The sequence below is a fragment of the Temnothorax longispinosus genome, chromosome 1, assembly GCF_030848805.1.
Source record: "Temnothorax longispinosus isolate EJ_2023e chromosome 1, Tlon_JGU_v1, whole genome shotgun sequence".
Taxonomy (NCBI): domain Eukaryota; kingdom Metazoa; phylum Arthropoda; class Insecta; order Hymenoptera; family Formicidae; genus Temnothorax; species Temnothorax longispinosus.
In genome coordinates, this window is record NC_092358.1 from 28,757,418 (window position 1) to 28,780,979 (window position 23,562).

At 45.4% G+C, this 23,562-nt stretch overlaps 3 protein-coding genes across 5 annotated transcripts in view; 2 read left to right on the forward strand and 1 right to left on the reverse strand.

The window, feature by feature from the left end:
- Window positions 1–535: 535 nt before the first annotated feature.
- On the forward strand, window positions 536–4,238 carry Plekhm1 (Pleckstrin homology and RUN domain containing M1). Its single transcript, XM_071796256.1, has 3 exons — window positions 536–2,827; window positions 2,923–3,558; window positions 3,656–4,238. Exons 1-3 carry the CDS (start codon window positions 1,502–1,504, stop codon window positions 3,818–3,820), a joined length of 2,127 nt encoding a protein of 708 aa, XP_071652357.1. The 5' UTR covers window positions 536–1,501; the 3' UTR covers window positions 3,821–4,238.
- On the reverse strand, window positions 4,206–8,272 carry Sas-6 (Spindle assembly abnormal 6). Its single transcript, XM_071796268.1, has 4 exons — window positions 7,825–8,272; window positions 7,125–7,654; window positions 6,216–6,964; window positions 4,206–6,122 (listed from the first exon to the last, which is right to left on the reverse strand). Exons 1-4 carry the CDS (start codon window positions 8,011–8,013, stop codon window positions 5,569–5,571), a joined length of 2,022 nt encoding a protein of 673 aa, XP_071652369.1. The 5' UTR covers window positions 8,014–8,272; the 3' UTR covers window positions 4,206–5,568.
- Window positions 8,273–8,322: 50 nt separating this feature from the next.
- The window catches only part of Ipk1 (Inositol phosphate kinase 1), a 75,201-nt gene continuing 59,961 nt past the window's right edge, over window positions 8,323–23,562 (forward strand). For 2 of the 3 annotated variants that reach the window (XM_071796276.1, XM_071796275.1), the window contains exon 1: window positions 8,323–9,520. In XM_071796276.1, the coding sequence (XP_071652377.1) occupies window positions 9,474–9,520 (47 nt within the window). In that variant the 5' untranslated portion in view covers window positions 8,323–9,473. The remainder of the gene's footprint in view (window positions 9,521–23,562) is intronic. The other variant, XM_071796279.1, reaches the window with a different exon arrangement.

Sequence of the window (23,562 nt, forward strand, 5' to 3'; positions counted from 1 at the left end):
ATTGATGGAGTGTTGAAAGAGCTGACGTATCGCACGATGCGCCGTCGTTGTCGTGGCACGTTAGCGTTAGATCGTGTTACTCGCATCTCGCATCACCCGTTCGAGCGTTATTTGCGATTCAAGTTCACTGAATTGGAAGCAGCCGGCGCGTACTGTCGCTTTTGATGACGTTCCTGTCGTGGAGCCGTCAACTTTTGCGATATTAACTGGGAGAAGGAAGCTACGCGAGCTTTCTAAAACTACAATAGATAAAATTCTATCGACACACGATTTCTTATTTCAATTAACATAAACTTGGATACGTCGCGATAAATATTCGATTAAATTCCCAAGTATGTAGAACAAACGAATGTGAAATAACGCGTCGAAGGCTCGAGGGTCGTTAGATCTATAATTAGTAATTAGTCGTCGTCACCGTGGGTCGCTCGATAGAGTTCCATTATTTCCGAATTGAAAGGACGGGCAGCCCGGGCGTCGGAGCGGGGAAGGACGGCGCGGCGTGTCGCTGGAAATAGCATCGCATCGGGCAAGTCACAAGTGCGCTGTGCGACGCGCGAATGCGACAAGTGCGGCGAGCGGCGAGAGGCGAGATTATGGGGGCGCACCTGGTCGAGGGCTCGGGCCTCGGCGGCGACGGCGGCGAGTTCACTTACTAGTTCACCTAGTGACGAGGCAGCGCGACCTGCCGTCGGGTCGCGTACCACTCTCAAGGAGTAGCCGACGTAGCCGTCCCTGCCGTCCTAGAAACGAGACGCGGGACGCGGGCGGCGCGACGCGCGACCGCCTGGCCCCGGCCGTCTCGTCTCAGCGGAAACTCAGCCCGACGCGTAGTTGACGAACAGCTGGTCGACAGGGATGGACGATGGACGACGTTTCAGAGTAGCGCGTTGCGGCCGTGGCGCTTGAGATCGGCGATCGATGACGTTGCGAAACGTTGCTGCGCTTCGATCGAGAATCGCAGGATCGCCGTGGCACTTTCTGATCCAGAACGGCGCCGCGTTGCAGCAGCGACCGATGGGCAGTCGATAGAGAAGCGATCTCGGAGCCTCCGAACAGCCTATGCAGCGAATGTTTTGCTTCTCGGGCACCTAACCTACTTCACGGACACGAGGCTCGGGCGTCGAGCGATAACCCGCTCTCGGCGTGTGTGAACGCGTGCGCCTGGCCTGGCCACGCGCAATATCGCCGCGCTATCGCCGTGATACGTGATACGATGACTTCATCGCTCGGCGCGGGCACTTCCTCGTTCCTTTGTCAGTACCGCCCGTGACGCCCGCGTGCCCCAAACGTAATCTACGATTCTACGACACATATTCCGTTGCAGCGACGCGGACGCGGACGCGGACGCGGCCACGAGGACATCTCTGGAGGCACGACGCGACTCCGGGGTTGATCCTCCTCGATCTCCCGACGCGCGACGCGGCCGCGAAGATGCTCCAGCGACGAGATCGCCGCAGAAGACGTGTTCTCGCTGTGACGTATCGTGGCAATAGCACGCAAGATGAACTCGCTGCTGAAGATGTCCATAATAGGCAACAAGAGGAACCTCCTGGTCCGGGACTCCCTCCAGAAACAGCTCAACACGAGCGTCATGGAGATGCAGAGCGCTCCGGGGGTCGCCGACGACAACGTTGTCGGCATGTGCGACGAGACCATGACCCTCTGCTCCGTCCTCGAAGCTATATTTCTCCACGGCTTGAAGGACAGCCTGCTGAATCGAGTGACCGAAGCTCTCAGCGGCCCCGATTTGGACGCTATGCCGCAGCCAAGCTTCTGGGGTCCGCTGTTGGTGTTTTCGCATCGTCAGATTATAGATCAAATACAGGCGTTGAGTCAAGTCACCACGGAAGTCGGATATTGTCGAGCGTGGATACGTCTGGCGCTCAACGAGGGTCTGTTAGCTAGCTACTTTTGCGCCATAAGGAGGGACACGTCGGCCCTAAAGCCGTACTACACGCGTTCAGCCTATATCAGGGATGTAGACCTCGTGGAAGTCGCGCAGAGATTAATAGAAAACCTGGATTATGTACGATTCGAGTTAGCTTGCAACAGTAGCCTCTTGAACTTCTGGTCCACCACTCCTCTGCTTATAGCTGGCATCTGGTCCCCCCCGATGAAGTCTTGTCCCGTATTTAGCGCGGTAGATATAGCGAAAACGATAAACAGCGAGTCGACCGATAATTTTGATGAGGTAGAAACTGCAAGTTCCATCGGTAGTTCTATCGGAATAGGATCCTTCACTTCCTCGCAGTCTATGTTTAATAACGTAACGTCTATCACGGAGGACGAGGCGCTGAAAATTATTCTGGCTAAAGAAAAATCTAATAGCGGCGCGCAAGGAAATAATCCCGCTCGACAGTTGTCGAGCACGTTTGTAGACGCTGTAATAAAGAACCCAGAAGAAGAAGAAGAAGAAGAGCGAGAGGTCAGGGAGGTACAACAGATGTCAAATGGCAATGCAGAAAATAAGAATACAGATAATACCGCTGCTGATACGGAGGACCCGTTGTTACAAGATGCTTTGAAAGAAAACCAAGTCGCTAATGATGCCACCGCGGCCACTGTGGGAAATTCATTAATAGGAAAATTAGGATGGTCAACGTCCTTCGAAGATTGCCAATCTTCTTTAACTTCACCTGTGATATCCCACGGATCAGGGGTAGACGTACCTCGTACACCCGGCGATGGTCCTACGTACGATGCGCTCATTCAAAGTTACCAAACGGCTGGAAATAGTACGGTATCAGATTTGAAAGAGTTTCTAAAGAAATATCCAAAGAAAGAAACTGTTGAGGAAGGATCTAATAAGGCTCAGCCGGAGCCAAAGGTACGTTCCCGCGAGCCATATATTTATATAAGATATATTTATAAACTTTAAATCGCACGTTCATTATGATTCAACGATTAATTTTTATATTTCAGGCTGTGGTAAATTTCGATGAGCAGTTAGGTAATATTCCAAGGGAAAAAGGCTTAGATGTGCAAAATTACAGTTGTCTCGATTGTGGTTACGCGATTGGCATGACCTTTTCTAAAGCGCACGTGTGCGCGTACTCGGGCGCGTACTACTGTTCAAAGTGCATGGCGGAGGGGCAATATCTCATACCGTCGCGTATAATTCATAACTGGGACTTGAAACAATACTCCGTTAGCCGAAAAGCCGCTGCGTATCTGGAAGGCAAGCCGGCCCTGATGGATCTAAAGATCTTAAATCCGAGAATCTACATGGCCGTAGATACTATGGCACACGTGCACGCGTTACGGATTCAGTTGAACCTGTTGCGAGCGTATCTATTTACGTGTCGCGAACCCATTATTGAATCTCTGCAGAAGAAGGTTGCGCCGAGAGATTATTTGTACGAACATGTTCATCAATATTCCGTTTCCGACCTTCTCGACATACCCAATGGAATTCTCGCGCAGCAACTGCACAAGGTTGTTGAATTCGCGAGGAATCATGTAATAACGTGTTGGCTCTGTAGTCAGAAAGGCTTTATATGCGAAGTGTGTAACGACACAAAAGTCATTTATCCTTTTGATATGGAGTCTACATTTCGGGTGAGAAACACCGTTCAACATCGCTCTCTTTTTCTTCCTTGACAATATTCCTATATAATATCTAATTTTATGACAAACACGTTATTCTCATTTACAGTGTGGGGCGTGCAACGCCGTATTTCACGCGGATTGTTCAAACGCTAGTAAACCGTGTCCGAAGTGCGAACGCAGACGTAAACGAATGGATATGCCTCTTTTGGATATGGATTGTACAGATCTACCGAACAGCAGTGTATCGTCGTCTCCGATTGATATGAATTAATTGATATTAATGTATATCATTGGTTTGTTAATATTGACAATATTTTATCATGTTTTAATGTTTTTATACAGTATTGTTTGTGTAATTTGCATTCCGGAAAATTAACTCTTTTTAACACGCGATAAGTCGCGATATCTCCAATCTTGTCGCCCGTATATATTTTCTTATGTATCATGTAAATATCTGTATCATGTTGCGCGTAAAGATGTATGGAAGTACATATTTTTTGTCAGTTCTTCAAATACAATAATATATTGTTGCAAACTTATATATTCTGATATGATTAAACAAATTATACCTTATGAGACTGGCAGCTTTCCACACATGTGCAAAACCACATATTATATAATAGAGACATTTATTATAATTCTATGTACAAAAGTAGTAAAATATATGAAATCATTTATTTACCATCTTATCGCTATTTTACATTTATTATATTTAATACTGTTGCTCTATTTATGTAATTTAATAAATTGACATGCTTTATAAGATTGAATTTACTTGATACGTTTGTACCTTGTGGCACATAGTTTGAAAAGATATTTTGAATATATAAAATTTTCACGCTTATACAATATTGCAACCAACAAACAATTTCTCTCCAGTATGATTTTTATAATAGATATACAATGTAAATTATACGTGTATATAAATATAATAGAATTTTCTTATCTATTCTGTGAGGCACATTCTAATATTTGTTGTGTTAAATGGCCTTACTTGACTCGTTATGGTCATAAGTCGTAAAATTAGAGAGCTCTCTGTATATATTTTTTTTCTTTTCATTAACATTTCCATTTATATATAAAAATATTTATACAGTTATTACATAAAATCCACAAAGATAAAATTATTTTCCAGGTACAGGTATGTGATTAATATGCTTTAAATGTATTTACGAAGCTAACAATAATGGAAATATGAATTATCAGAAATCAGTTGCATGATAATTAAATCGTGATCGTGATAAAATGGGAAATTGTACCATGTTAATCTTAAAATTGCTCCGTTTCGAACTTGCCGGTCATAAAAAATGCGTTTTTTTTTTTTTTAATATTTGGTATACGACTCTAAAATTTGCAATTATGTAAAAAACATTTAGAATTATTGAGAAAAAAAAACTGTTTTGACAGTTAATATTATAAATTGCAATTCCTGATTTATGATACATGCATATATTATATATTATGCTTCATTATAAATATAAATTTCATTGGAGTGTACCTTTCATGTACTTTGTCAAGTAGTATTTATATATTAAAAATAGTCTTTATAATAAAATTATGCTAATAATGTTGAAGCTATTTAGAGTTAATATAAAAGTATATTGTAATGAATGATGGAATTTTCCTACCGATATATATACGCATTTTATGCCGTATTTAACGAGATCGGAGCGTCAGTATAATATATATATATATATATATACAAATAATTTTATATTATTATTAATCCTACATTGATACACCGATTACATTGACGATAGCCTAATATCATTTTTGTATATAAAAAGGTGCCAATGTGTAGGATTAAAAATAGTCTAAAATTTTTATCTGGTAAGAAATGTAAATAATACTAATCATTCATACAAATATTTGTACTATCTCCGAGACGGCAAACTTGAAATATTGTTATGCTAATGACAATATTGCAGTTTTGTCGTTCCTACGTTTTGATTCTTAAAGTACTCTAACATGAGTTTAACTCACCAATTTCTATACTGATACGTCCTCCCGAACACGTGGTTAATGCAAGGTCTTAGGAAAATATGCCGAAGGTAAAATGGGTTTGTCGGATAAACCTGCTCGCCTTAATCCGCCCTGCAAGCCAACGCTTGCAGTTTTCGCTTTTGTACCATTCGAGATCACCGCCGGACCATTGTTATTCTCAATTATAGCCGGCGCCGAGGTGGAGGCCGTTGGATTTCCCGATATTTTATTCAACGCGTTGAAACGCTCCATAGGCGTGCTGGTACTCGAAATCAGGGCGCTTTTGTTAAAGGTAGTTAATCCTACCGAACTTTCCGTTACACCGACACCCATCGACCGAGCTGTCGTGCGAGTGGTCTGATTAATATTTGGATTTTGTACGATCGGATTTTTCATCGGTAATCCTGATAATGTACTGGGCTGTATCGTGCTGGGCACGGGCGTGCGTGTTTCATATCGGTTAGGAAATAGTTTATTTGTTCTAGGTAACGTCAGCGGAACGGATGATGGTATCGTAACTGGTGCCGGAGTAGTAGCGCTTTGTAATGGCGATTGATTGTCCGCTAATCTCCGATTCAACCAACTAATTACTGTAAAAGAAAGATGAAAGCATCGTATTAATTTTCTGTAGTCACGAGGCATTTTTAATAACAAAGACAAGACAAAATGAGACGTAGTCTTACCGTTATCATTATTCTTTATGATCTTTTCTTTTTCCTCCACGTGGTGTTGCAATGTTTTTATCTGTTCTTTCAAATTATCTACTTCACTCTTCGCCTCTCTCGCATCTCTGACAAGCCCCTCCATTTTCGTTTCCAATTGGCCAACTTCTTTCTGTTTGCTGTCTAACAATCTTTCCTGTTCGAGCGCTATGCTCGTCCTTAATTTTAATTTGGACTTGGTTGATGCAAGTTCATTTTGTAATTTAGTCAAGATTTCATTGGCTTTTACTAACTCGTCACTTAAACTCCTCAAAGAATTTTGCTTGCGTTGCAACTGACTGTCTCTTTCAGTTAAAAGATCCTCTAAATGCTGCTTTTGTTCTTTACCTGATTTTAGCATTTCTAAATGCTTGTTAATAATCACTGTTTTGTCCTTTAATTCTTGTTCAAGCACAGCTACCTTTGTACGCAAACTGTTAACAGCTTTATCTTTGTCATGGTAATCTACATCTAATTTCGAGTTTTGCTTTTTGAGTAGAGTCAAATCTCGTTCGGCGATATTAAGCTCTTTCTCGAGATTCTGCAGTTGTTTTACTTGCTCTGCGTTTGTAGCTTCTAAAAAGGATTGTTTGTCCTTATACGTCATATTCTGCGTTCGTAATTCAGCAAGTTCCGTGTGCAACTGTTTCACAGTGTCAGCATGCCTCTGTTCAACTTCCATTTTTTCTTTTTCACTTTGCCATTGCCATTCTAGTCGTGCTTGTGCTAATCTGAAAAATATTAACATACGTATTAATATTTTTCAAATGATGATCCTGATTGATTTCAAGCAAACAAAAAAAGTCTCATTACAATGTTACCTATTTATTAATATAAAATTATTAAAATCAACATTATATATTAATAATCATTTATATCTTATATACATACCTGTCTTTTTCCATACTTATTTGCTGCGACGAATTAAATTGTATTTGATTTTTCTCAGTTAAATATTTTTGCTCCAAGTGTTCTAATTCCTTTGTTTTCGTTTCGAGTTTGCTTGTTAAATCATTTAATCTAGTTTCTAAACCAATCGCATCCTTACTTTGTTGGGAAATATTTTCTTTCAGGTGCTTAATCTTCATCGCCATGTGTGTTTTCAAAACCGAATCGGTCGCCGGTGATATATTTAAACTCAGGTGGCACAGATGTTTGAAATTATTTGTCTCCACAAGCTTGAAATTCCAATCTCCAGACTCCTCCGCCAATAACATGAGGAATTTTGGCGGAGTCTTTGACAGCTGACTCGTTCCCGGAACGTGACATTGCTCCAACAAGCATATCAACTGAGTGGCAAAGTTATCAAAATCAACCAGCAGTCCCTGCTGCGCTTTCAGTACCTTAAAATCATCTTCGGTGATGAATAAGGAGTAGAGAAAACATGGATCGTCGTCGTCAGCCAGCAAAACACACAAACTCTGAAACGAGAGAGTCCATAAATATTTCTAATTTCAGGTAGCAGCAGCTATCGGTCTTGATCGACGTTTACTGATTACAGAGAATTTAAGGGGTAAAGCGCACGTAACGTTCTCACACGTCCAAGTAGTTTGAAAGTAACGGAGGAAGACTCGTTAAGGTAAAAAGTTACCTTGCGGCAAACCGGACTGATGCCAGCGTGAATCTCGACGTTGACTCTGAGATCCCGCTGGCGTTCCTCCTTATGCTGTGGCTTGACGTAAATCCTTTGGACCTTCGTGTAGAGAATCTCGACATTGTTGAGCTGCAGGCCCGAGTCGGCGGTGGTCGTGCCGCCTGCTATACTGTTGAGATAGTTCATCGTTCGATCGCGCTCTCGGCAAGCACTCGTTGACCTCGCGTCGCTCGCCGCGTCTCATTTGTCGACGTTACGGGAACGTCGGCCGGAACGCGTCAACGCGCTCAAACGTACGATATTTACGAGCCGCTCCGCTCAGCTCGCATCTCGCATCGCGCGACACGCAAATCAACGCAAATAAACGCACGCGTATCAGAGACGCGTATATACGGCATATACGCCGCTTGGTGCCGCCATCTTGACGGCACGCGTTCCTACTAACTTCACTCCGCAGTCGCAGTCCGCACTCCGCAACTCCGCACTCGGCTCGGCATTAGGTGACGCGAGAGCGAGAGTCGGTCTTTTTTCTATCCTCGGCTTTCGGCTTTCTTGAGGGATCGCGGGCGCAACACGTACGAGGCTTTGCAAGCCGATCGACGTTTTGCAAGCACGGAACGAAACGCCGCGCGAAGGTATCGGATAAAGTTCATTTTCCTTCTATTCAAATGCGTTTCTGTGAACGCTGTAACCGCCATGGCGCACGGCGGCGTTAGATTTCGACACGACATATTGTTATTTAAAATAGTCAAACAGTCAAGTTGTATAAGAACGAGATCTTGTTAATAAAAGTCGTATACGTGTGACATTTCGAAACGGAGATTATTAACGCCGCGGTAATTTTAGACGAATAATAGCTATTATAGCGCGTATCGGCGGACCAACTATAAAAATCGCTCTCTATTTTTCGACGCGTATCGAGGCACTTGCCTGTTTCGCCCGCGTCAATCGAAATTTCATCGGAATGACTGGATATACGGAGGCGCAAATTTAAATTCGCGCGCACGTTCCTCTTATTTCGAGTAACGTACTCTCGGCTGGTACGGCAAATGAAATACATCGCAATATTTAGATTTATCGGTGACGGAACAAGAGTCGTAGACGCGACATATCGAAATCGTTCTTATTCAAGCATCGGCGCCGCGAGGCGCGAGACGCGAGTTGGCGAACGACCGGTTGAAGAACCGCGCCCTGCGGCCCTGCGGCCCTGCTACGTCGCGGGTCGCGGGTGACTTTCGGCGCGCGACCGACGGTAACGCCGCGCCGAGCCGAGCACTTTGTCTTCCCGCGCGATTCCGCGAGAGCGCGTCCGATTGGCCGGCGGCGGCCGTGCCGGCCAATGACGGGGCCGTGCGCGCTGAGTTGCGCCCGCGGTCGGCGCGGTCGCCATGCCATGCGGCTCATGCGGCTGTCCCGCGATTGACAGGCTCGCGCATCCCGCATCCCCGCGTCGACGTGGGGTAAAACGGTCGCGTCCGACGGACGGCGCCGCGACGCCGTGGTGCCGCGGAAGTGTGCTCGCGCGCGGGTGTGCCGTTGTTCTGTGTACGTGACCGTGTATCCGTCGTGGATCCTGTGGCGAAAGACGACGGAGCCCGCTCCCGCGTCCCGACGACGGTTGGCGCTTGGCGCTTGGCGGTTCGAACATGACATCGGTGCACGATGTCGGCGGAGCTGCGCGGAGGAGGACGCCGTGAGTATTCATCATTTGTATCTCTTTTGTCGCTTTCGCGTCCGTTTTACGGCTCGCTCGACGAGCTCCTCTCGACCGCGCGTTGCTGGAAAAAGCAGAACGTGCCATTTCCGAATTAAGCCGCGTGTTCCGCGACACGTCGGCCGGTGGTGCTCGGAGCGCTTTTCAGATTCTCCATTTTGGAGTCGCCACGCGAAACGTGCTGCCCTCTGACAGCTGCTCCGGAACTTGCGACGCGAGTTGGTCTCATTTTTCTCTTTTAGCTAGAGTCGACCGCGACCGCGGGTATAGCGGCTATTTTAGGTGGGCATACTACGTGCGCGAGGTCCGAATTATTTTTTTAACCCTTTTTTAAGCCAATGTAGTTTACGTAAAAAGCGATTTAATTACGTATCGGTATTACTTAAGTAAGTTATATATTATCGTATTACGCATAACGACGTATAAGATTTATTTCAATCAAGATGCACATTTTTGCGATCCTTGTTTCGCGCTTCCCACACGAATAAATAGGATCGTATAATGTGTCACGATCATGCCAACGCAAAACTGGACCGCTAGAAAGAAAGGGGTGTACGCGTTCCGCGCGCTTGTGCCATGCATCCGCACATCCGCGCGCGTTATCGTCGATTTCCGCGAAAGAAAAAGAAGAAGAGAGCGAAAATCGTCAAGTCAGTATCGCTCGCGCGACGACTCGCGTTGCATAAAAGACAGGTGTCGGGCTGAATGCGCCAATATCGAACAGGCGGAAGCCCGATATCGCGGCTTCGAGGGGAAGCACGAAAGCGACGACTGCGACCAGAGCGTATTACAATCGGACGCACGTATTCGTAACTATCACTTTCCTACACAAGCCGCCTTTCGCATAGCGGCCAAGAGGTCAGTGCACTTAGGATCTTACCGTCGCGCTAACGCTGACCTGCGCATGCGTGCATCCGCCGCAATATTTTTCGTGACCGCGTAAGATACCCTGGCGCGCGTGTCACGCGAAAATAGACGTACGACGCGTTCTTCGCTTCTGCGATCTCGCTGCCAGTCGACGTGCCTAGCCGCGAGTCGGGACGTCGACATCCTCCGCGTTTCTTTTTGCTAATGCTCTTGAAAAAAAAAAAAAAAAAAACACGCACTCGCTGTGCTTCTACAGAAAGCATGGTCTCACGGTTCTGTCAACTCTCGCCAACATTCACAAGTTGATCGTAATTTTCTTTTTCTCCTCACCTCTTGTCGCGTGACTACCGTCTGTACTTTCCGATACGTGCACGTAATAACTAAATCGAAAGGGATGCCAGCTTGAAGTATATATCCGATAGATTATCTATATTTATCTATAACTTTGTCTATTTTTACACACGTTTCGATAAAAGGCGCGGCGATAAGGAACTTAAGATTTAATTGACTCGCTTTGATACGATTATTTAGATTATTAGAATGTTTTCCTCGATGAGGCAAAAGGTTGAAACTCCACTCGACTCGCTTGGAGTTTCGAGTCGCCCGTCCCTTTTTTCGCGGTCGTGACGATAACCCCCGCGGATTGCCGAGGGAAGGGTAACGGTCTAACCGCAAAAGTGGAGCTTAAGGCTCGGTTATGAAGCCGTGACTCATCCGTGCCCGTTCGCCGCGATAATGGGGCCGCTTATTCCGCGTTTCGCAAATCCGCGCATCTCGAATGCGCTCCGTTACGCGCGCGCGTTCGCCCAAGTCTTTGTTCGCTGCGCGCGCGCGTTTTCCCCCGCTCGTAAAACCGTCCCTTCCTCCCCCGATCCGTCACTGCCTCTCGTCGTGGATTTACGAGTAGGTATCTAGCCGTGGCATTCGGACCGGAAAAATTGGATCTCCCCGACGCGACGAGATCCGACCGACGAGATTTTCCTTCGATCACCCCCGCGCGCTCTATACGCGTGTTTTCATTCCTCTCCTCGTCGGGGCAGCCTCCACGAAGGCTGTTGGGCCCTATAACCACCTGTCTCGCTCACAAAGGGAAGAAGGAAGGCGAGCCAACAGGTTTTAGCCGACACACCTGATCGGAGCCGAGGAGTATGCGTGGCTTGGTTCCATCCGATGCGCGATGGATTGACGGGACGGAGTTTCTTCTCATGCTTCTTTTCCACGTAATATCTCTCCTGTTACCTCTAGACTCGTACGCGGTACGGATCCATCGCGATGCTCGGAATTGGTGGATATCGCACTGACGCGCGGACGCGATGATGATATTTCGCCGGTTGTGTAAAACGCTCAGATTCATCCTCCTCGGCGCGCGTATATAGGTCTATAGGTGCGCCATTATTATATTCGAAACCTCGTGTGAGATCGAGTATAATTTCTTTGATTGAGAACGCAGTTTTTTCTGGAAACAAAGGAAAAAAACGGAGAAAGTGCGATCATTATGGACGATGTCTACGTAGATTACGCATTGTCTACGTCTGGATTACGCATCGACGGTATAGTCGCATATATATAGTCTACACGCGACGTGGATTGTTATTTCGCACGTAGACGTTCGACGCAACTCGCGAGCTATCGATCGTGACTCGTGAGCACCACTGCTGCGTCGCTGGCCGGCGTTTTAAAGAGATATGCCCATATCGCGTCGCCTTAAGCCCGCGAGAGAGAAGAGAGAGGACTGGAGAGCTCCGAAGGAGCGTTATTTGGATGGTCTACGCTCTACAGCTTGGCGAGAGACCTGGCAACTCCGCACTCCGCGTTCTCTCTCCCTCTCTCTCTCTCATTCTCACAAATGCGAACACGAGACCGAGCCATTATAAAATTGCCGATTGGCTTCGAGGTCATCGGCGGGAGGAATCGGCGTCCATCATGTTGCTTTTTTCCACCCATCACAGATTTGTCGAAAACTATTCGCCGAAAAATTGCGCCGTTGTCCAGATTCCTACGTTATTTTCACGTCGGGAGGGGATAATTTTTATGCGCGTGGTCCACACGAAAAACGAAAGGATCAGACTCGATCAGAACCGACGATTCGTAATAATCTGGATTTTTCTATTGGCTAATTTTTTTTTATTCAGTCCTTATAAATTATAATAACATTTGCCTGTAAAATTTTGACCTTGAACGTTGAACTTTGCAATCGTACATGTTTGTCGAAGCGTGTAAACAGACTCTGCGTGAGCGTCGGAAAGATCCTTCACGAAAATTCAAGACGTGAAACGTCTAAATCCAGCTCACGTAACTGTAATTGTAATCGTGAGCTGTGTTAGCGGTTTTACAGCCTATCCTATGCTCGCTAGATCTGCGACGATGGCGTTCCAGTTTCGTGCGTTTAAATTTTGTTTAAACGTCTTGTATCGCCAGTCTTGCGGCGTGCAATTTCGTAGATGATCTAATCTCCAAAAGAAATTCCAGACCACGGCGCGTGAGAGATAGGGATGGCGGCATGAGATCCGTCGGCCGTGTATCCCATTTTTTTTTCTTAGAATTGCCAGAAACTCGATTATCGTCTGCGACGGACGTGCGACGATACGATGTGGAAGCTATTATTCCTGTGTCGCATTAATTATTAATGCTTTCGCGCGCATAATCAGTCCCGCGCAGCGAACACAACGTGCGTAATTCTTCTAAATTAAAATTCAATTTTGTCATGTTTATTTCAAATATCACGCTATTCCACGTCATTCCATATTTCTGTCATTCGAAAAACCGTTGCTCAGATGACGCCGGCACAGAGACGTATCGATCGATGACCCAACTCAATGAAATTACATCGACGTTAATTACGCATGTGACGCGCACCTGCCGGAAAAAAGCCGAATCCCCATTGTCTTCGGGAATGTCATTTTTGCGAAACTTCCTGCCATATTGTCCGCAAAAGGAAAAGAGAGAACGTTTGTTTACGCGTTTAACATCATCACGCAATCGAATCGTAACGGGAGGGTGGAAGGAACTTTCCGATTGGTTCGTCTACGACGCAGTCACAAATTTATGTGGATGAAAGGAACCGACACAGGAACACACCTCGCGATACGTGTCGGTATGTTTCCGTGTTATTAACTTATTATACCCGAGGGTTGGGCACGCACTGCCTTTCTACGTCTCTAATGCTGGGCGTCTACGACTTTTCGAAGCTCGCGGTTTGTTGGAATTTATGAAAACCCGCGGTACTAATTGCGTAGAGAGGTGATTATATACGCCCACCGTCTATCCGCGAGATACGTTGAGCTGTCGCGCTTCGCGAACAAATCGAAAAGAATGACCGGGTGTAATTTCGGTTCTATTCCACCGCGCATTTTTGCGCAATTCCGCATTGTCTTCCGCGCGCTCGTTGCCGTTGCCCGTCGCGCATCGTATCTCCCGCGGCGCGGCGCCGCGGCGCCGCGCTGTTTCTCTGTTATTTTATTTCATTCCGTGTCCGGCCGGGGTCTACCCCGCGGTGATTTTCCAAGTTTTTTCCACCGTGACTCTCCCTTTTAGGCGAAATCCTAAAACGTCAAACTACGTATTTCGTAATGCGTAAAAACAAGTAAAATTATGATTATGTGAAAGAAACGGAGCATGAGGTCGCGAAGAATCGCCGGAACCGCGAGAGATTCGCGAAATACAAATTTGAGAATCATTGTGTCATTGTGTTCTATCTTATTCTATATTTTTATCAATATAGTGAGACCCGATGCTTTTACACGCGTATAACAAGTGCATATAACGCTATGATAGTATCGCGAATATTTATTAAAATTGCATCTTGTGCTTTTTCTCTTCCAACCTTTACCTTTATATAATATTGTATAATTATTATTGTATTGCGGGATCTCTCTCCTAACGCTGTTTTTTCTCATTGCTAGTAGAATGGCAGTTACTTACTCTGCATTTAAATTTCACTATATATTCTCTACTTCATACAACTTGTCATAATTAGCCACTTTTTTCGACAGCTATCGGAAGTACATGCGGTTCTGACGTATTTTTTCGCAACGTATTTGGTATTGGGGAAATAATTCATTATGAATCCGGTATACATATACAGCGTGTCCCTCGTAATATATGACCTCGTTCGCCCGTGTAGAAAACGGGTGTACGAGGAAGTCTGGTAGTGGTTTTACGCAGCTGAAATTCTAATCACTTCCTACAAAATTCTACGTGTTTCGCGTGCGTTAGTTCCTGCGCGGGCAATACGGAAATGTGCAAGCGGGTGTTCGTTGTTGAAACAATCGTTAAACTTAATTCGATCGCACGCACCGGTCGCGTCGTCATTTTTTCCTCTGTTTCGGCGGAACCACCTGAGTCTAAAAATGTGTTTACGTAAACGATGTGTTTACGCCGCGCGAACTCTAAAGAGTCGTCTATCTTTAATGCAGTTCATTCAACTGATTCGTCTGTAGGTACCTATATCTATGACCGGTTAAATTTGCACGTCTATTATTTAGCTGCCGGCCAAACGGTCAGTTTAATTTTAGCGCGCGACATAATTGTTTTACCTAATTCGAATCCCATATGCAAGATTTGCGCGCTCGTGCATTTGTCATATGATCACATATGATCGAAATCTTTTTCGTTACTTACTAATGCGGACACGTCATAATTTTCTAATTAATGCGAAAGGACATATATTGTATTTAAAAGCGCTCAGATATACTTGGAATGAAGTAAATACTGAGATAGCCGTTAGAATTGAAAAGTGACTTGTTTATATTAAATTGTGATGACGCCGGAGTACGTGGAGCTTTGTAAGTCTGTTTGTGACGCATCGAGATTAAAAAGGTTGAGTGGATTGCGTAGGGGATTAAGAGCGCCAACAAGAGTGGAAAGAGACGATGCATAATTCGCGCTGATAATAATTATCATTATCGCTCATCGTTTGTCCTGATAACGAAACGTGCAATAAAACGTATTTTTTCATCTACTATTTGTCAGGATCACCGGCTATTATTTCAAGCGTCGTAAACGGATCATTGATACATTGCCGAAGGCGGCCGATAACGTGCTTCGACAAACAGTGACGAAAATGTCTGTCCGTTCTCGCAAATTCCGTATTGCCTTAGATTACATATTCCTATTATATTTGCGTGTCTGGCTCGTTGCTCTTCGCAGCTGCGTCTTATTGCGCGTTGGCGATCCTCCGTCTCATTCTTCATATCCTCTGGCCGATTGTATTTCGATCCTTGGTTCACCCCCGTGCTACCCCTTCCGCCCGTGGCGGTGCCTCCTCCTACGTGTACGAGGTAACACGGTAGGCGAGCGGAACGCGTTGTCTGCCCGTGTCTTCGTGGAAGAAGAAAATGCCGCCGGTTTGTGGTTTCCGCTTGGCAACAGCGCAACCGACTGTCCGTCCGTGCCGTGCTGCCTCGCTGGGTCGACTCATTGGCGTAATCGCGAGGGGAAGCTTTCGAGATCGTTCGGTTCCCTTTGTGAATGTATCCGCAAAAAGCGAGCAACACCGGGAGAACTGACGCGACGCCGCGCCGCGCGCCGGGGCCGGAGTTCCTGGGGCTCGGCCCGGCCCGGCGCGAAATTGCGACCCGCTGCGATATTATCGCGCATCTGCCAGCGAAAGTCGCTTACGTTAAATTTCGCCGACATTTCGATGACAGACCGTGAAAGATGCGCTCGTTCGGGTTGATGTAACGCGTGCACGATAGCACTGATACCAGAATTTCGCTTTGTTATTACGATATTTTATTTCCGTGAGATACAGCTGATTTTTCATTATCGGTACATCATTTCAACCTAACGGTAGATATCGTCAAGTTTTTTTTTAATAAAACAAGAAATTTTTTTTTTAATATTGTCATGAGTCGCAACGACTACTGATATTTCGGTGGATATAAACGTTTTCACAAAGCTATAGCAAAAATACATAGATACTTTCTCCCAATATCGAATCGAACGTGTTTTGGCCGCGTTACCCGCTAATAAGCTCGCGAAACGCGCTCGGGAGATGCATTAAATGCTGGAATTAAGACAATATCTTCTAACACATATAGTAACAACGACTTAACTGAAAATTATATCTCAGTCTTACGCTATTGGCGATCTCCCCTGTCTCTTCCGTCTCTTCCCTACCCTACCCTGTTCCAGCGGCTTTCATGCGGTCCCACTCTTGCTCCCCCCATGCCCCCCTCGTTTTCTCATTCTATCTCTCCCGGCGCGTATGCTCCCCTTCTCTGTAACAACATACACACGTGCACACACAAACGCACGCACACGCATACGAGAAGCATTTTTTGTTGTCAGAGCAGAAAATTCGGCAACGCCGGCGCGCGGCTGATCCGCGCCGGGAGTCACGAAACCGCGCGAGCGGAATCTCCGTTTCTGCTCGCGAGGCCGCATCTTTCCGCTTCAGGAGAGATCGAGAGAGGCGAGCGGAAGATATCTCTCGGGGTTTCGATCCCCGGTCGACGAAAGTTGGTCACCGCCGCTCCGCCGCGTCGGCGTCGTGCCGCGGTCGTCGTCGCTGCCACCGAGAGGATTTCTCCGTTTAATGGAACGGGGCAGGACGATCTATAGTAACGCCAGTAAGAGCCACCGCACGCTCCGCGTATATTCAAATGCGCTCCGCTTTGACTCGTCGTGCGATCGTGCGAGTCAATGTTCCGTGATTTCCCTTCAGCCGATATGCTCCCGTTAGGTCGCGGCGCGTATGCGAAACGCCACTGCCACCGGGAAACGTCTCGTAGAGAAGAAAGATCTCCGGATAATCGCGCGTTAAATTACACGTCGCCGATACCTACGCGTCGACCGTTTTGAGCCGTGACGTCAAATCGGGAAAAAGTGCAGTTTACATTAAACACAGGCTCCGGCTTACGTTCGATCCTCATCGAGAAGAAGCGCTTACGTGACTGAAATCTGAACGTATCTCTCCCCTGAGCTGTATACATATATATCGCGTGTATTTTATTTAATATTCTCTACGATTATATTCGCGGAGCGTTGACGTAAACTGCACGGTAAATTTAAGTTCCACGTAGATAAAAGCCCGCCTTCGCCTTCGCCGTCTCGACGTGACACCTTCACCGTCGGACGCGATTTTATCGGCTCTGTTCCTTTATTAACCCGCGTTCGTCGATTGTTTTACACGCGCGACGAGCGTCGCGTTAACGCTCCGAAGGAGGTCGACGTCGCGTCGCGTCGCGTCGCGTCGCGTCGCTTTTACTGGGGAAATCCGCGTTTCCGTCATGACGCAAGTTTGTTCTTTCTCTCCGCAGGATTACAATTCGCGCTCGCTTATGCCGGGATCTCTCATTTACCTCACATTCTCTGACTCGCGCAATTTTTTTACCGTCCCGATCTCACAAATGTTTTTTCGAAATGAGATTTCGCGAGGCTATTACATCGCGTAACGCCGTAACGGGCCTCAACCCCTCAGGCGCTCCTCCCCCTCGATTCCCCCCTCTGGCCCCTCTCCCCCTTTGTCCCCGCTCCCTTTGCCGTCCCGGTCGTTATGGCGCGCTCTCTCATCGTGAAAGACCCTCGATTTCAGAGTTTCAGACTCGGCTCGTCGGCCGGCTCTCTACTCCGCGCTTCAACGGAGCGTCCAACGACTAGTCGTTCCTGGTCGTTCCCTTCTGTTTCTAGCTCCCTCCCTTTCCCCATGCCCGCCTTTCCTCGCTTTATCGCAGCACGCAATTTTCCCGGGCCTTCCCACGCCACGCGCAGGGCCGTCTTAATCTGCGAAAAGGGGATTCTCGAATTTCAGCATCGATACTTTGCTTATTCAACATGGAAGTATCGAGTACCGTGTTCGAAGTTACCGATCGGATATAACTTCTGAAAAATGAGGAGAGAATAATGAGAATAAAAATGTTTCTTTTGTTTGTTTCTAACGTAGTTGTATTTTAAAAGGCCATAATACATTTTAGGACAATGATTAAGGCAACCCTGAACGTGCGTGCGTGCGTGCGTGCGTGCGTGCGTGTGATGATGCGGTTCGTTCGTCGGGATCGAGCTTATAATCCGTAGGGCCCCTAACAATGTTCTCTTTTGGGAGGGGGACTACAGCGACTATGAGAGGCAATCACCATGGACACGAACCTTCCCGAATACTACAAGCGCGATACCGCTACGGGGTGAACGATGAATCTGCGCCATGTGTTTTGGCTTTCCGTTCTTTATGGCTGAAATACGTATACGCATAATCGAGAATACCGTCTCGCTGCCCGCATGAGTTTCACGCGTTGAATTTTGACGAATATTGCGAGCGTTAATCGATAATAATCGTCGACGAAGTCGATGGAAGAGGCTAGGCGGAGGGATAGAGGAGGAGAACCGGTTTGATCGCGATCGCGTAGGCGTGCGATCTACCGGCTATACACGAAGCGCGAAGCTTCCTAGGCTTCTGCTCCGCTTTTCCTCGTTGAGGAGAAGCCGACTTCGCGGAAATAACGCTATCGTTCCTCCGTTAAGTACGCCTCCGGCTGTCGTCGTGACACGTAACGATTCGCCCGCGAACGGCGAGCTCGTAAAGCCGCGTGAAGCTGCGTAAAGTCGTCTACTGAAAGATGCATTCAATCTTCAACGTGCCAGCATTCATTGTTAAAAGAAATTGTTTTTTTTTTTGTTTGTTTTTTATAAATCGTTACAACTTCGATCACTTCGCGAAATTTGCTCGCGACCTCTTCGCGCAAATTTACTTTGCGATTTTGCACGCCGCTTAAGGCTAACCGAGAATCAATTTATCCAACAACTGCGAACGAACGGAAACTCATTTCCGTTGTCAAGTACTGCAAGTACTTGTCATCACTTTCCTTTCCGATTTTTCTCTAGCAATCTGACGATTAGTTTATAACGAGCGCAAAGGGAGTGAACGAATCGTCGTATTTTGCTTCGAGTGACTGTTTATGTCGCTGAGAAGGTCCGTGTAACATTTTACGATTACGATTGCTACGTCGAATCCCCATGTTGCCCATAAAAATCGATAAAGGTCTAGTGACGCTTATTGTGAATGATTATCTGTGCTGGTAATGCTGGCATCGTGTTTAGACCATTTACGTTACAACGTCGATGTACAACTCGCGTGTTTTTGCGTTACATAAGAGCAAGTTACTTATCGATCGCGGAGTGCCCCATTTGGACCTAATAATACCGAGTTTCTATTTAATCATGAGCTACCGTTGATGGTACGGTACGATTTCGTGCTTACAACAGTTTAATGGTGCATACAGCCGTCCTTAAAAAGGTGCTCGATTAGCGATACCGTGTCCGCTCTAATAAAGGAATAGATTGCCTTTTGCATACGACGAGAGGGATAACTTTTACGGTTATTGTTTGTACGTGGAGATTATTGATCGCCCGCCGATCGGTTGTTCGTTTCTCATACAAAAGGATATCAAGAAGTCGTATGGCCGTTCGATGTTGGCGCAATTTATCGGCATGTTATTTGTAAAGTCGAAACATTCAGCGATACGTCTGAAAGTGATTGCAACGTTATAATTACGTAGTCTGTGCTTGTATATCTCGTCTCGCGTTATGTGAAAAGAGCATGGTTTTTCAATCACCTTTCCGCCGATAATTCGCGGTATAAGTAAATTGTGCAACGTTCAATCGACGGATAAGAGAAAAAAAAACAGACTAGCAAAATTGGAGAATAAACGGGCAAATGCCGTCTATAAGTAGTCGGTAGTTTATAGATATAACGTCGTGAGGTGAATCAGTATGATTCGTATGATTCTTTTATTCTAAATTTTTTATTCATCTTCTATCCCTGTCCGTTATTCGCTATAATGGCGCAAAATTTACGAAAATTTCAACATTCGGCGTCGCTCTTTATTCAATCCGCGTAATTCGCGTCGTTTCTCTATTCATCTCGTTTCTTCGCGAGCGAGGAACGTTGGCACTGTAAATTCGAATGCATATCGCGATGACGACTGCATTCAGATGTTATTACTACCCGAAGTTTAATGGCGTCGCGCTATTCATGCCCGCCGATTCAGAGTTTAGGAGTAGTCAGACGAAGTTACGACCGATGTTATATAGGCTTTTCGATGTAGTCCGAAAGATACATACGTCGCAGCTATGATCGTCGACGCAAATGTCAATATATTTATGTTGCAAAAATAACCGCAGCTAGCTTTCTTCGTTACAGTCATTCAAATTTTGCTGAGGATAATATTTTTTTAGATACGCGGTCGATCAATGATCGCATAATGATTTTTTCGATTACGTGTTAATTCGTGTCGTTAATTTAATGGTTGTAAGACTCATGGCAGTGAACTATAATTATCGTTTCGTTATCGAACGTGACACGACCGTTCGCGTGAATTCTTCTCGATTCTCGATCTGCGCTTTGTTGTATTCAAACGAGCTCAAGTAGTGCATTGGAACTCGATTTAACGTCGTTCGCAATGTCCGCCGTGCAAACTGTAACATCGTATTGCGAGATACTTTACGTATCGAGATTTATCGGCGAACGTGCTAAACGGGGATCGGCCGGCCGTGATGAAACAGCGTGAGAAAGCGTCGCGCGATGCTCGATAAGTGACGAGAAAAAACTCGGGAGAGGCGCGGATCGGAGGAAGGGTCGGGCGATGATAGACGTACACGCACGTTGCGTTCCTACACTGACAATGAGAGAGCCGGGGTTACGAAATCCTGTACCGTATTTATACAGCTCGCGTTGCGCCCGCGCGACGTGATTCGAAATAAATATATACGTCCGACGTCCGACTCGGTATGGTAACAAAGAAACCATTAGATTATTTATGCGATGCTGTCGCCGCGCGCAGTTACACTGTCTGCCTCTAAAGAGTTCGTTCGCCCACGGAGTTCACAGATCCGCGCTGGGAATCGACCACGTCAGAAATTGGAAGTTGTGTATCTTGTATCGGTACGAGCGAAAACGTAACCGAGGTATTCTCTGCTGTGCAGCGTAACGTCGAACGTGCGCTCCCCGAAACAAATTGCTACGTATTCGTTCGACGGTCGCGATCGTTTCTGCCCTTGGCAGACGCTTCAGTTGAGCATCTGTTGAATTACCGAGTGCAATAACGTGGCAACGCTGCGACTGATATGAAGCTGTACGTACCCGATTAATCGAGACCGTGATGATGGCGATCAAGTCGTTGCATGGAAGTCCCGCGAGAATGCATTCGCGTTGAGGCATTTAGGCAGTTTAGATCGCATCGCGATGTTTGCGATATTCATAGATTGCCGAAACCAAAATTAACAATCTCGTCTATATATCGCACCGATCGAATTCCTTTTTTTCATACAACTGCAACTTTCGTGATGGACTTTGGGGTCATCGACGTCGATGTCGAACACTTGTCGCATTTGTATTCTGTTCCTCCTGTATGCATACTTATCACTTATTATCGAGCGGATATTGTTTCGAGCACCTCTATAACATTTTTGCAGACATTTATGTTTGATCGGCGGTGCAGTATATCACCTTAATCGTCTGTAATTAACTTCGCTAAAGATATCGCGAAACGTTGATCGAATCTTAAAAGAAAAGCTTTGTTTATTTTTTGTCTTGTCAAGTGATCGCTGGAATTCCCAATCGATACAAGTTGATTTAACTGTCTGTCTCAATATTATTAAATAGATTTTTCCTTGTACTGAATTACGTTTATGATATGGTAGCGCTTTGTTTTTGGAATTTCACTGTAATTGATAGAATATTGGCTCTTCTCTCCAAAGAGTTTTAGTGTTCTTGATAATATTTAAAAAGAGTTCTCGCGAGTTAACCCTGTCAAGAGATCTTTATCAATAAAAATTTACGACGAATTGATCATAATGTCCCATGCGGGCGGAACATTATGACCTTTGACTCGACGTATCGCTATAACCTGCCGGAAATATGCAATATAAAGAAGAAGTGATGACATAATGCAGCCAGAATGAATTAAGAATTAAAAAAAAGGAAGCTCAACAGAAAACGCGGAGTAAAAAGTTTGTCATTGTTATTTTAGTGGAGATATGGGACTCGTAGTTTTATCTTTTTTATCTGATCGATAGAATCGAATAAACTTCCCCGAGATTTTGGCGCAGGATCGTCGTCGATGACGCGCGATTTAATAAAACAGACGAAGTGCACAAAGTGTTTTTTAACGATAGCGCGTTGTGTTTTTAAAGGAAGAGCGATAAAGAAGTTCCTTCGGCCTCGTTGGTCTGGCCTCGTTCCACTAATAAGCGTGCTTCATTCTGCTCCAACCGGCCTCGTTTCACGTGTTTTTCTCGCCTCGCAAGCTAAAACAACAAAAAAAAGAAGAAAATATAAAAAACGCCGTTAGACAATTTTCCCTTTTCAAGGCGTTAACTTTAGGCTTTTAAAGCGACGTAAACAGAAACCATCAAATGACTGGATCGAAGCTCGGCGCGTTTGCTGACTGCTTGCGGTTTAACTTTTCGCTATAGACGAAGCGGAATTGAAGGCTTAACTCTAAAATTTTAACAGACGCAATTGAAACGAGGAAAGTGAGTTTGGTTATCGCTACATTATCGCGGTAAGCCATGCAAGGATTTAATAGAGATAAATTATGTCTTATCGCGCGATTTAAACAACTTAATATGAATTACTTTAAACAATTAAACAAACGAAAAATAGGCGTGAGCTTGGATCGCGTGATAATTTCATGAAACATGATATTTATGTTCATCCTTTCGTAAAAGTTTTCTTCACTTTTTACAAACCATGATTTTTTTCGATATTATCTATTCTATTTTACAAAATATTTTGTTAATAGGATAATTATTTTGGAAATTTCCGAGTTTCGTGTTGATCCATGTTTTCTTTATCCATCTATTTTTCAATATTTTTCAATGTTCGAACGCTCAGCGACATTGTTGACACGTTCTGTTGATGGGTCGCATTGACACTAACGGTTTTGCATGTTATCGAGTCGTTTGTGGGGCTACGAATGACAAATTAGCTTCGAAACGGGCTCTCTCGAATACACCTCGCATATGCTGCTCTTATTTTCGACGCTTCTCCTATAACATATTAAAAACACGTTTGACGGGAGATAGCATGGCGATCGATAAGAACATATCGTTCGGGCTTGATCGGGTAGAAACGCTGCGCAAATTCATATACCCGTATATTCGACAGCTTTTTCTTCGCGCCCAGTAATGGACGTCGCTAAATTATAATTTTGAAT

Bases quoted from the DNA above. Each gene is read 5' to 3' on its own strand.
- Plekhm1 (XM_071796256.1), top strand. From the start codon at position 1,502: ATGAACTCGCTGCTGAAGATGTCCATAATAGGCAACAAGAGGAACCTC. The intron at 2,828-2,922 runs GTACGTTCCCGC...TTTATATTTCAG, and splicing joins AGGCTCAGCCGGAGCCAAAG to GCTGTGGTAAATTTCGATGA. The intron at 3,559-3,655 runs GTGAGAAACACC...TCTCATTTACAG, and splicing joins ATATGGAGTCTACATTTCGG to TGTGGGGCGTGCAACGCCGT.
- Sas-6 (XM_071796268.1), bottom strand. From the start codon at position 8,013: ATGAACTATCTCAACAGTATAGCAGGCGGCACGACCACCGCCGACTCG. The intron at 6,965-7,124 runs GTATGTATATAA...AATATTTTTCAG, and splicing joins ATAAGTATGGAAAAAGACAG to ATTAGCACAAGCACGACTAG. The intron at 6,123-6,215 runs GTAAGACTACGT...TTTCTTTTACAG, and splicing joins CATAAAGAATAATGATAACG to TAATTAGTTGGTTGAATCGG.